This window comes from Chelon labrosus (assembly GCF_963514085.1).
Source record: "Chelon labrosus genome assembly, chromosome: 16".
NCBI classification, from domain to species: domain Eukaryota; kingdom Metazoa; phylum Chordata; class Actinopteri; order Mugiliformes; family Mugilidae; genus Chelon; species Chelon labrosus.
In genome coordinates, this window is record NC_140349.1 from 13,349,710 (window position 1) to 13,362,928 (window position 13,219).

Below are 13,219 nucleotides of genomic sequence, written 5' to 3' on the forward strand. Positions count from 1 at the left end.
CAGCAAATAGCTAGGCAGGGGGCGTGGCCACTGCGACCCCCATCGGCAGTCACGTGACAGATGGCCGAGGCTAGCCAATGAGGTGTCGAGAAAATGAGCTAAATGGGCGGTTCTTCTGGTGTGACGTCATATCATGCAACTTTTACTAGCCAATTAAATTGAGCCACCATTTTGTTGAGAGAAAAAGCAAAATTGATCAATTAGATAGCTACTGGTTAGCATAGCACAACTATTAGGAATTTTTTAAATATATCTAACGATTGCATAAACGCAGAACGGCTAGCTACAAGCGAATAATATTTCATACCAAGTGCGAAACTTAATTTTAGATTTTTATGCATAATTATACCTAACTGGTTAAGTTGATTCAAAATATTTTTCAAATACGCAATCACACGTTCAGCCTTATTCCCAACCTGATAATTTCCAAACGTTAATTCTCGCATACGTCAAACACAGTGTGAACCACCAGATTGTGGCCTACCAGCCCAGCGAACCTTTAACGACAAAGGTCGCTTCATGTTTGGACAAATCGATGTTAAGATGCAGCGTTACTCCGGTCAAAAGCATCTTTTTCCATTTTTTGTGGTTAGCAATCTTCAATATCGCTTTTTGACTACTAATCTAATCTAATCTGATCTAATCTAAAACTTTTATTGTCTGTTACCACAAATAGACAGACATATTTACTTAAGCACACCATTTCCTGCAGTCAACATTTCCCTCTCACACGTGACACTTACCATTGATCATCTGTCAAATCTTAGCCTGGTCACTGTGGCAATAAAGCGGTCTGACGTTCGAATGATGGCTGTACTGCAGTGGTTCGCACTTATTACCAAGACGTAATCTCTGAACCCAAAGCAGAGAAGAAGGAAAGGAATATTTCACTGTGAAATTAACTCCTATCGTAATGGGATCCCAATACAAGGATATGCAGTTACCTACATACTTCAGATATATAACTAGTGTGTTAACCTTGTTATTCAAAAGTCTTGCTGCTCTGCAATGTCATGTTGTGTATGTAGGAGTGTGCACATTCTGCTAAGTTTTTGTTTGTTTGTTTTTATTCAAGTACAGTCTATCTATGAAGCACAATGTCCATTTTGTTAACATGCCCTCTAAACACAATGGAAAGCTCTCTATGTGAAATCCCCAGCTCATCTATTTATCCTTTAATCTAATTACCACGCAGTCACTTTCAATGAACACCAGATAGGAGCTTTAATGGTCCCTGTTATATAAATGCAGCTTAGGAAATGTATCACTGGCAAATTTCTCCAACTCAGTCAATGGCTTCACTTTTAGACACACATACCCTTCCTTGACGTTCTAGTGATGTTGACTGCTACAATATTTAGCACCAGCTGTACATCATGCTTTATGTAGCTTTATACATGGATCATTTAGGGTACACACACACACACACACACAGGTGAGAGTTGAGTGCCTTGTTGAGCAACACACCAATGGGACATGTAAGGTAGTTTCCACACAACTTTGGAAATTACCAAGGTTTTTCTTTTACTCCTTTGGACAGCTGGCCGGTCTGATCTGAAATGTCTTTAATTGCTGGATTTAAATGCGGTTTGCTAATTTAACACATGCTAAAGGACTTCATACTGTTCATAAGCAGATACAGTAATGTAGGCAAGACTGTGGAAGGACTATACACAGAGAGCGGAGCACTCAATTGACGTGTTTAGCGTATATTGTGTTCGTCACCAAAACCCATGGGGATGCAGGTTTTCATTACAGCAGCTGATTTCACTGATTAAATGCTTCTTTCTGGTCCACTGTAGCATGATCGACTGTCTGAGCCCCCCATTCTTTAAGACATACAGGATGTAGAGAAGACGAAAACTGAACAGATCCTATCATTTACCCTTCTGTACAGTATGTATGTATTGTCTGCTGTCACATCTCATACTTCACCAGTGCACTAACAGAAAGACTAGAAAATGAAGGCAAGATGCGTTAAAGGCCTAAGGTTTATACCATCAACATGAACATTTACACCGATCGGGCAAAACATTATGACCACCTTCCTAATATTGTGTAGGTCTCCCTTGTGCCTCCAAAACAGCAGTGACTCATCAGAAAATGGAAATGGGTCTTCTGAGGGTGTCCTGTGGTGTTTGGCAACAGGATGTTGTTAGTGGGGGGCCTTTTGGTCCTGTGGGTTGAGGGGAGGGGCCTCTGTGGATCATTCCACAGTGATCAGTTTGGGATCTAGTGAATTTGGAGGCCAGGTCAACACCTTGTGCTGTTTTTCATGTTTTTTCACTTGTTCCTAAACCATTTTTGTGTGTGTGAGGATGGCTGCTGCCATCAAGGAGTGTCATTGCTATGGGGTGGGAGTGCCTGGTCTGGTCTAGGTGGGTGCTACATGTCTAAGTAACATCTACATGAATGATGGGGTTCAAAGGTTTCCCAGTAAAACACTGAATTGTCACAAGATGGTCAATGTTATTTACTTCTCCTGTCAGCAGTTTTAATGTTGTGGCTGATCAGTGTATAAGCCTTTTGATTTTTGAAAGGTTTTTTTAACTGATTTGAGTGTCCAGATACAAGCAACACGTAAGTAAACTGACCTCAAGTAGCTAGGGCTGCAGAGATCTGCACAAGAATTTGCTGATTTCAGAAGGATCTCATTCCTGGCTGCAAAAAGAACGGAGCCCAAGCAGCCCCAAATCTGGATTACACGCCTTTTCCAAGAAATAGACCCACAAACATGTTGTGATAAACTCCTTTGACCTACATAGGTCACGAGTATGAATATACAACTGTCCCGACCCTCAACATCAAAGACCACTCATGCACAAGATATGATTTCAGTCAGAAATGTATTAAATTAATCACTTTCATTACTTTAACACGCACAATTTACAGTCAAAAACAGGCTATGGTCCATTAGTGCCTTAGACAAGCAAGTAATTAATACATTAGTCACTTGTAACACAAGGGCAGGATTCTTTAAAAACTGCAGTTTAGTCAGGTCACCTTTAATATTAAACATGTAGCTGTACAAGAGACTGTGCATTATGTCCCTCCTAACTTTAGAGAGGCATGAGGAAAGGTCTGGCATGTTGTTTGACATTTACACGGACTCAAAAGAGGTCAGTGTACAACTAGCATGTGACTTTAAAGACACAGACATGTACGTCTTCATACACATTAACTGTACTTGAGCACTCTCCAGAAAAAAAATCCTGGGAGTGCAAGGACCAATTCCTTGACAGGAGACACAATTATGAAGATCTAAAAATTCAGGGTAAAGTATCACAGTATTTTTTTAAACCTACAAAAGATCTTGTGCATTTTAATCCACGTCAACCTCTCTGTCAGAGGCGAGGAGTGCATTAGTATGAAGCTCTTCTGTATTCAAGCTACAGCTCAGCTCAGAGAGAATCTCCCAAAGCATTTCCATCATGCCTTTCGAGTAAAGGGAAACCACTGAGGTCACAAATGGCGATCACAGCACATGTAATCCATGTAGCGTTAAAAAAAACACAACAATATCTTATCAGGAAAAACACTGTTAGATGGGCCACAGTATAATACCTGGGCAAAACACACTTAAAGATGGAGCTTTAAATATGCCCCAGTAATATCTGAATCCAATAAATAAAAATGCATTGAGGTGAACTGCAATATAGAAATAGGTTACATCATTGTCATCAATAATTAAACTATGCAAAGTGAGGAGTCTGAAGTGCAGAATCCACACGAGGCGTCGATTCTTTTAAACACTTCAAAAATCATGTACAGACAAAAACGTATATCGGTGTCGAACAGACACAGGATTTACACGGCTGTCAACAGGTCATCAATAGTGAACATGTGATTTAAATCAATTCTACATTTTGTAAACTGAATTTGATTTAGGAAACCAAACCACCCCAAACACGTTGGGGGGGTCCCATCTCCAAAGAGTCATCCATTTTGTTGCATAATGTCATTTGGGCTTGGCCTAGAGTTCTTTTTAGCTGACAAGGGTTGTTGAGTCCTTCAGAGAGAGAGAGAGGAGCAAAGTTAGGATTACCTTCCAGGAACATTTTAGACAATTGAGGTATCAAACAAGCAACTGTTTCCAACTTCTGGAGGTAAAAAAAAAAAAAAAAAAAAAAAGAGTCAAATTCTGGAAGAAAGTTTCGGACACTGCGTTCGTTCTCCAAGGCGGCTGGAATGTTGACCACATTTAGCCTCTTGTCCCAAATACCACGCTGACCTCTCTTCTCACGTGGTGAAAGCAGAGGTAAGGAGGATCTGTGCAATACAACAGGGGACAGGGGCGGAGGGTGGTTACGCACTGTACTGCAGCAAGGAGAAATTCTTCATGTCGCTGTCCAGTGCCACGCCGGCCTCCTGCATTTCGTACCTGAGGGCGACACCAAGCATTAAGTTCAGTTCTCTCTTTTCACCTCTTAATTTCCCTATATTTGCATAATGAGAGGAATCACCACTCCGTACTCACCAGTCAGAGTTGGAGACAGTGTAGTAGATGGGCAGCTGGGGGGAGCCGGAGAGACAGCTGAACTCCTCCAGACCACACACCCCCATGTTGGAGAAGAGAAGCCAGTCCCCGACACTGAGCTCTGGTAGCAAGCAGCGCTCTACCACCTGGTCCAACTCGTCCAGTGATGGGCCCCACAGGCTGCTGGGATACACCGCCTCCTCAGCACACAACACACGCTGCAGAGAAGGGGGGGGGGGGAATAAAAAGCGTCACTGACACCGGCAAAACCTAGAAACCTAACACACTGCTCTTTCCCGATCGATCTGGTCTGTCACAGCCAATGACATCTCTAGAGCTCATGAACATAAAAAAATAAAAAGAAAGAAAGAAAACATAATAAAGATCAATATCTGTACGATTACAGCCGCTGGAGGGAGATAACATTATTCGACGTCACGTTTGGAGTGAATTACAAAACTTGCTGCAACACATTACATCATTAGTCACATTTGTCCATTTTACTGTTCTAGAAATAGCTACAGCTTCAGCTTTGCTTCACAGTGTAGTTTCCTTAAGTTGTCAGTTATTTTATGGGTTAACTGAGCACAGATATAAAAACAACTCTGTTAACTGCGCACGTAAACCCCTGAATGTGTGCGTGTGAGACCCAAACACAGCATCTGCACTGAGTGGGTGAACCACAAGCAATCTTTCAATCGCGTTTCCTTGTACTTTTCTCGGCGTTTGTTCAAAAACAAAATAGCAATGTAAAGTTTATCTAAGAGTAAATCTGATAGTTAGGGCGGCTGAGGCCTCGTAACTTATTTTTAAACCGTTTTGAGAAGGGCGGTTTTGTGGAGGGCAAATGGTTCCTCAACAGGCAAGTTAATCCTCTAATCTGTTGTGTGTAATTAGTTCAAAATAACTATAGTGTGTAGTATTAGCACTATAGGGTGTTGTAGCTGAGTGTTAGCTGTTAGCATTCTTAGCATTGCTTCATATCATTGTTACGAGAGGTTTAGATTACGTCACTTGCTCCAGAAGGATTATACATTTAAAAAAATAAATAAATAAATAAAACATCGCTTCATGAAACACAGAAAAACACAGTTTAGGCTCTGTGGATCGGGTTGACAGACAAACGGATGTTAAAGTACAGCGCTCGATGGTTATGTAATGAGACATTAGCTACGCTTGGAACAAGACATGCTAAAAGAGGTACCGAATATTAAAGTTGATTTTTATAACTAATGTTTTAGTACATTCACTGTAAAAACAAATTGTTAAATTTAATTAAAAAGTGCTTAACTTCTTTAGGATATATTTTGCATATCAATTAAATCATTTCTTGTTTAAGGCTTTTGATGTTCAAATGAAATAAAGCATTAAATTACAAACAATCAGATGAAAACAGGTCACTGCTAGACAGGGTCAAATACCATAGCTTTCAATGAATAACCCAGAACCAACGCATGGCCTGTATAGGAGTTCATATAGATCCCAATCTACAGCAATCCTGAACCGCTCCCATAGATGCTTATTACACACGACCCTTTTCCCCCTATAAAATAGAGCAGCTATCACATGCATCACTCAGCCCCGAATGAGGTCGACACTCTTGGGCGGAAGCCTACTAACCTTGTGCAATGATGGGGCAGGGATGGAGTTTCCCAGGAGCTTGCGGCTGAATGGGCCATAAACACCCTCATTCATGTAGTACAGGAACTCGGTGTCCTCATTGTTCTCACCTGTGTGAACACATTTGATAGCCGTGTCAGAAACAGAGAACATGTCTGCAAACAGAGGCAGAGTAAGACCTGACCTCTGCTGGGTTCATCCTGAGCAAACAACAATAAGAACACAGCCTCTGAGAGAACTGAGTAACTCACCTTGAGACAGGCTGTCCCAGCGCCGTGCTACCACCTTCTTGCCAATCACGTTGACAGCCAGGCTGAAGGCTGACGCCACGTAGAAGCTACCTGGCTGGGCCAACACTTGCACTCCAGACAGTTGGGGGAAGTAAGCATCCAGCAGCGGCCTGACTGCAGACTCAATCTGCACAAAGCAAATTAGCATTCAGACGGTGTTTGTTTTCAGATACAGCTACACAAAGTTGAATAAGGACATATAATGCTAAATTCACATTAAAACACACTGATGTCCTTTTGTTTGTTTAGCTCTTGAAAGAGGGATTTATTTACACTTGTGTATTCAGGTTATGTCTTTGCAGAACATGTGAACTGTTAATGACTTAAAAGGCTATTTAAAAATATAAATAAAAACTTAAGGAAAGTTCATGTACAGTTCATGTGACAAAGTTAAACTCCGATGTCTCTTTGAAGCCACGTGACAGCTGTTTACGACTTACCTGTTGGAGCTGAAACTCTGAGCCAGTAAATCCACCACCAATGTCCAGGATGTTCATGTTAAAGCCCAGATCCAGCTAAACAGAAACAGAAGACATTCAGACGTCAGTGTCGAGTTGACATACACTTCTAACAGCTTAATCACCTCATAATTACAGGCACAGTACTCACCCCCATGTCAAACACACAGCGGGCATCTGACAGTGCATGGGTGTAGGCCTGTTGCAGGTCTTGACAGGAGCTGGGGATGTGGAAGGATACACCCACCACTTGGACCCCCAGCTCCTTGGCTGATTCCAGTACGTGCCGGCAGCTCTTCAGAGAGGAGCCAAAGGCCATGCTGGTCTCAGCCGCGTGGGCCTCTGTGGTCAACTGCAGCAGCAACCTGGGAGAAAAAAAAAAAAATGAATGTCAGACCAAAACAAAAACAAGAAAGACGTGCTTCATAATTAAAGCCGTACAGATTACAAGCACCTAAAGAAAATGTTTGTTCACTTACTTTGCATTAGGGTGCAGACGGGAAATCTTGGACAACTCTGCCTCACTTTCACACACAATATGTTGGATGTTGTTCTTGGCTGCGTGCTTGATGTGTGCCAATTGCTTGAAAACACTGGACAGGATGATGTTTTCTGGTGGCACACCATGCTCCAGCACCAAGCTCACTTCAGCCTGCAGACAAAAGGACACACGAGTTAAGAGGAATTAACGCAACCAAGTCTAAAATCCCCGTCAAAACAATCAAAAGCACAGCAAGTGCGTTGCATAACTTCAAAGGATAACAGTCACCATCTGACTAGTAATCAATTAAGAGAGCGTAACGTAAATTCCCAAAAATATAAAGTGCTTTCATAAGAGGATGACGCACTGTGCCATTTTAAAAGAAGAAAAAGCAATCAATGAATCACAGGTGCTTGAATTTGTCTCTGCTACATGGAAAGCTGACCTTGTTGGCACATACGAAGCCCAGGCCCAAGGAGGCCAGCACCTCAATGACAGCAGGGCTGCTGTTGCACTTGACTGGGTAGTAAGGCTGCAGTTGTGGCGCGACGCTCTGCCAGCACATGTGCTGCCGCATCAGGGCACCGAGGTCGCCCACCACAAATGCGCTCTTCTCCACCTGGGAGCACAAGAGGAAGCAGACGGGGCACTGAGAAAACAACTCATGGAACCACTGAAATCACACGGTACATAAAATTTACATCCCCTTTTTCTCTGTGTCAACAAAACAGGCACGACTCAAATGTCAACAAAGAGGACCATGAAGGCTAGCCGAACCATTTTGGGAGTGTCTCTGCAAATAAAATGTCCTGAAAGCCGAACTGACCAGAGCCTGTTCGCAGATGTGTCCATCAATGACGTCTTCCAGGGTCACTCCTCCCTCCAGGAGTTCAATGATGTAGTTGGGTTTGTCAGCGAGTCCTTTCATCTCAACCGTAGTCCGCTAAGCCGGCAATCATAAAGAACAAATAAACGAGTCAAGGGGTCACGACTGAGCCAATGGGTCCTGCCGGTATGCAACAAACTGGGGAAGAAAGAAGGAGAAAAAAATGTCAGATATAACCACAAAAATTATAGCTATAGCTTCTTATATTCAGAGACAAGCAACAGAAACAAAAACACTCAGTATAATACTGTATAAATGAGTAAACAGAAAGAGTCACTAACATGGACAAGTCAGGAGATGGACCTGTCCCGCTATCAGCTAGGATCCCAAGGCGGCTCAGCGTTGAAGTCAAACTGCTCCCGGTAAAGAGCCGCCCCTAGGCCCTCTGGGTAGCGCTCATACACCTGTGCAGAGACAGGGGAGCCCTGAGGGACAAACACAGATAATATTAGACCAACACGTGGGAAAGAGCACTAATATATATATATATATATATATATATATATATATATATATATATATATATATATATATATATATATATATATATAGATACAGAAATACACACCAAGTGCCAATGACAATGAAAATAGCATTAAATGTAGCATGGTTGAAAAGGCTATGGATTCAAATAGTTGTCAGTGGTTAAAAATTCACTGACACGATCAATATATTTAGCAACTTTACTTGTTAATATCAGTACAATGAACACCCACAGACACTTCTCAGAACCCATTATGCTGAAATCCCTCACTGCGCATGCGTCGCGGTAGTGAAAACAGTGTCACAAGTTGACAAATGGGATATTAAAAGAATGCGTCACCGGAGCATAAAACACAAACTACACCATGCTAATGGATTTTCTGATAACATCCAAGACGTAAACGATCGCAGCTGCAAAGATCTTAGTTAGCGCCACTCTGACTAAACCCGTTGCCGAGAGATTCACGGCAACCGGAGCCGCTAACGTTGAGCCTGCTGTCGATGGAAGAAGCTTGTGTGTTAGCACCGCATTTCGTTAATAACCGCAAAACAAACCCCAGCAGCGACACGAAACATTCACGCTGTGTCGCCGCGGACGCTTGGTGATTTATTAATGTGTTAAATTTTAACACGAAGGCAGCTCGAGAAGCCAGAATGCAATGAATCGGTGTGTCATGTGTGGCAAGAAGGCAGAAAGAGCAGCCCGCCATGTTACGTCCGCCTGCCGAACCCAAGGAACTCAAGACGAAGTGTTTCGCCGTACTTACGTGAGATAACGGCCAGAAGGATTTGGAAAATCGTCTTCTCTTTTTCGGCGGAATTTTTAAAGAGTAGTGGGCACAACGATGTAAGAAAGAAAGAGGGCGGTTTGGGCCATATGTTTCGATGAGCGACGCGCGTCCGTTGAGCTGTCCTCTCTTGTCGGCTGGTGGGTGGAGAACTACTGGAAGCAAGAGGGGAAGTGGAAAAGGTAATCAACGGCCGGTGGGCGGGGCGTGCTGTTCAGTTCAGCCAATCGGCGTCCTGCATTTTTGAGGACGCACCAAATATGTATTTCCGAATATCTCATAGGCCGCGGCAGACCTGTGATGTTTATTCTGGTTACATAACCTTAAAACTTTCCGTACATGGCCACCCAGTCAATCAGCACAAGATCTCAACTGCTCCGTTTTCACGGGACAATTCAGGTACAGATGCGGTTGCACAATTACAGCTGCTCTAATGTGTGAGGTTAACCCCAGTTCACATAAGTACATAAACAGATCACTGAGCAACCCCTCCTCGAAAGCCTCCTTGACATTACATGAAATCAGCAAATTTGTGCTGTGGTACCACCGATCTCACAAATAAACACATTTTTTTTTCCGTGTACTTTCCCGTGTTGTCTTTTTAAATTCCCACAGCTCCAAATCCATACGGACCACTTTATCGATTTTCCAAAGTTCATTAAACAATACCATGCTGTAAATATGACCTCATGGCAGAAACTTTGCTCCTGTGTGTGAACGCCGTTCAGGTCATTTGTTTAGCCGAGTTAACAATCCATATAACCTAGGTCTAAAACGGGACACAGTTCAAGACTGCAAAATAGCAATACAAGTTACCTTTTTTTTATGATTTAACTTCTTTATTGACTTTTCTTAACATTGCAAGCGAGTTTAAGTAAGAAAAGTAGAACAAAGCTGACAGTAACAAACAAAATACACAGAATGGAAAAAAAAGAAAAAAGAAAAAAAGGGGGTAAAGTACCAAAGTAAATAACAAAATAATAGATAGATAGAGTCTTTATTGTCCTATAAAGGATATTCTTCTTCACACGTCATTCCATTCCATAAAAGACAGCAGCATTGATGTTAACATCACAGTCTCATACATATATCATATAATAATACAATTAATAATAAACAATAATCATACAGTAATAATTATGAAATGAGCAAATAGTGTAAAATAATAGATGCTAAGATGCACATTCTTGACATTTAGGTTCGTCACAAAACCATGTTACTTTACGTGTCCATTCCTTGGACTTAGGTGAAAAAGTACGTGGAGGGAGCATAAAGATATTAGCCATCATAATCATCACCTTCCAATCATTTCCAAATAAGGGGCCCATACCTTCAAAAAGAGATCTAAATTATCATTAATCTTATAAATAAGTTGTTCAAAAGAAGCTATCTTGGTTAGCTCATCTCTCCATTCCTTAAAACTGGTCTCTCTTTCCGACTTCCAGCGTCTCAAGACTACCCTGTTTCCTGTTGTGAGGGCTATCTTCACCCATGTACGCATTTGTGTGGATAGGCCGGATTCCCCCGGCAAAATCCCCTCCCTGAACTCTACCTTCAGTACTTTATTGATACACTGGATAAAAGCCACCCAAAGGTTGTGCACCATCTCACATTCGTAGAACATATGTGCCAAAGTGCCTCTTTCCTTCTTACATCTCCAACACTCATCATTCTGTGGATTTTCTAAAGACCAACGTCACAAGGTGACATTAGCATTCATTGCATGTCTTTAAACACCTTTAACCGTTCATTGAATTTATATCTGTGAAAACAGTTTTAATTAACTTTATTTTTTTCACAGGTTATTACAGTTTTCAAAACCTTGCAGTCAGAACTTGTACTGATAATTAATTTTAAAACACAGATGTACAACTTTGATGGCACAGAAAAGACAAAACATACAAACTGAGTCTTTGTATCTAGGTTATTTTGACAATTCTGCCTGTGTCTCCTGGAATGTGGAGGATTAAGAATCAAGAGCTTAGTGAATTTTTAGTTGATTAGTCCTTAAGCCTTTGTTACACTCACTTTGTCACAAGCCTTATTTCATATGAGATCATTTAATGATCTGTACAATCAGGGTTGATGGAAAGAAAATAATTTGCATTGCAACACTGAATTTCCGGTGAGATAAGCGCAGAAAGTCAGCCTGCAGCCACTTCGGTCATGTGACTTTTATTCCTGCAGCACGGCATGGCTCTGTTTGTGTATTTGTCGGGACGTCCTATAGCTCTTATCTTTGTTTTATGACAGTCACTCCAATGGACATTGTGTTCACAAAACAAAATGGCCTAGAAATAATAAACCACAAGGAAAGCCCTTAAAGGGAGCACTCTAATGCTAATATTTTAAAGGCTTTCATCTGACTGTCCTTCTTAACTGCGGTTAGGAACCAAGTGACTGGGCTAAATGTTTGGAATCATGCTGTACAGTCATACGAATGGCCCTGAGGCCTAGAGTACAGAAATAGCTAATCAAATTGGACCATATACTTCTCATTGCTGAAAAATGTGCGTGATGCTTGTGACTCGCTTGTGAGTCCATTTGGGGAATTGGGACGTGTTAAGTATAAAGTGAGTGAAGTTACTGCTTCGAGGTTCACATCAGGGTCCATAACGAGGGGACTAAATGAAATGTTGTGCTTCGGTTCCGCTTTCGGGTCAGTTAAATGCCTTCACTGTCTACAGGAAGGAAACCCAATTTGCAGCAGTAAAAGATATATGCAAACAACTGCTTAATTAATCAATTTCACACACTCCAATGCGTCACACTCCAATCTGAAGGATCATTCAGATGAATTGAGGGGTGTTAGAGCATCATCCAGTATTAGTCCACTGATACCGCACTGTACATGTAGCAGAGGATTGAATAACCAAAACATATTGGTACAAAAATGCCCTTATATGATTTTACACTTTTAAAAACACTTCTGGTGCCTTTAAGTGTCACTGGAAATGACGTTGTCATGCACAGTTGATACACAATCAGATGATGCACCAGGACATGTGATATGTCCGTCTCTCTGTGTTAGCCAATGCGATAGACTGGCGACCTGTCCAATGTGTACCCCGCCTTTTGCCCAATGACAGCTGGGATAGGCTCCAGCCTCCCCGCAACCCTCCAGAGGACAAGCGGTTACAGAAAATGAATAAATTAATGAATGAATGTCACAGGAATGCCGCATGTAATTTGCCACGGCGGCATGTATGTTCCTATCTGATATAATAGACCATTTTCACATATGCCACGACATGTCACAAGGATGCCACAGCATGTAATAAGCCCTTTGCTCATTTTTGACCCAAAGCTGTTGGAGCAAAGCTCTTGTGGTGAATGGTATGATATAACCTGAAGGGTCATACTGAGAGGCTTGGCCTTTGTAACTATCTTAGTGTCAGAGTTTGATAAGGAATGGGAATGGGGTCACTGTCGGATCTAGCGGCTGCAGGTAAGTGCTCAACAGCAGATGGGGAGTTGCTAGCCCACTGTCTTATCTCAGACCCTTGAGTGGATAGTGAGGCCCTTATTTCAAGGAGATATTGTTTTGCTTCATTAAGGCCTGGGGAAAGATGCCAAGATTGAAAAGCGGTGCATCACATGTCACTTAGCTCTAGTGGAATATACTGAGACTATATGCCCCAGCACATAGTCAATATGCCAGGCACTGCTTACCTTTTTTCGATCTCTGCACTACTGGGGTTGGGGAGAGATGTAGGACAATTGTCTACATAGAATG

The 13,219-nt window shown here is 41.9% G+C and overlaps 1 protein-coding gene across 1 annotated transcript; it reads right to left on the bottom strand.

The window, feature by feature from the left end:
- Window positions 1-2,984: 2,984 nt before the first annotated feature.
- azin1b (antizyme inhibitor 1b) lies at window positions 2,985-9,620 on the bottom strand. The gene is made up of 12 exons (XM_084563576.1): window positions 9,463-9,620; window positions 8,494-8,637; window positions 8,153-8,350; window positions 7,772-7,945; window positions 7,325-7,497; window positions 6,997-7,210; window positions 6,828-6,902; window positions 6,349-6,514; window positions 6,098-6,207; window positions 4,478-4,695; window positions 4,314-4,381; window positions 2,985-4,009 (listed from the first exon to the last, which is right to left on the bottom strand). The coding sequence occupies exons 3-12, from the start codon at window positions 8,252-8,254 to the stop codon at window positions 3,885-3,887; spliced, it is 1,425 nt and encodes a 474-aa protein (XP_084419702.1). The 5' UTR covers window positions 8,255-8,350; window positions 8,494-8,637; window positions 9,463-9,620; the 3' UTR covers window positions 2,985-3,884.
- Window positions 9,621-13,219: the final 3,599 nt, after the last annotated feature.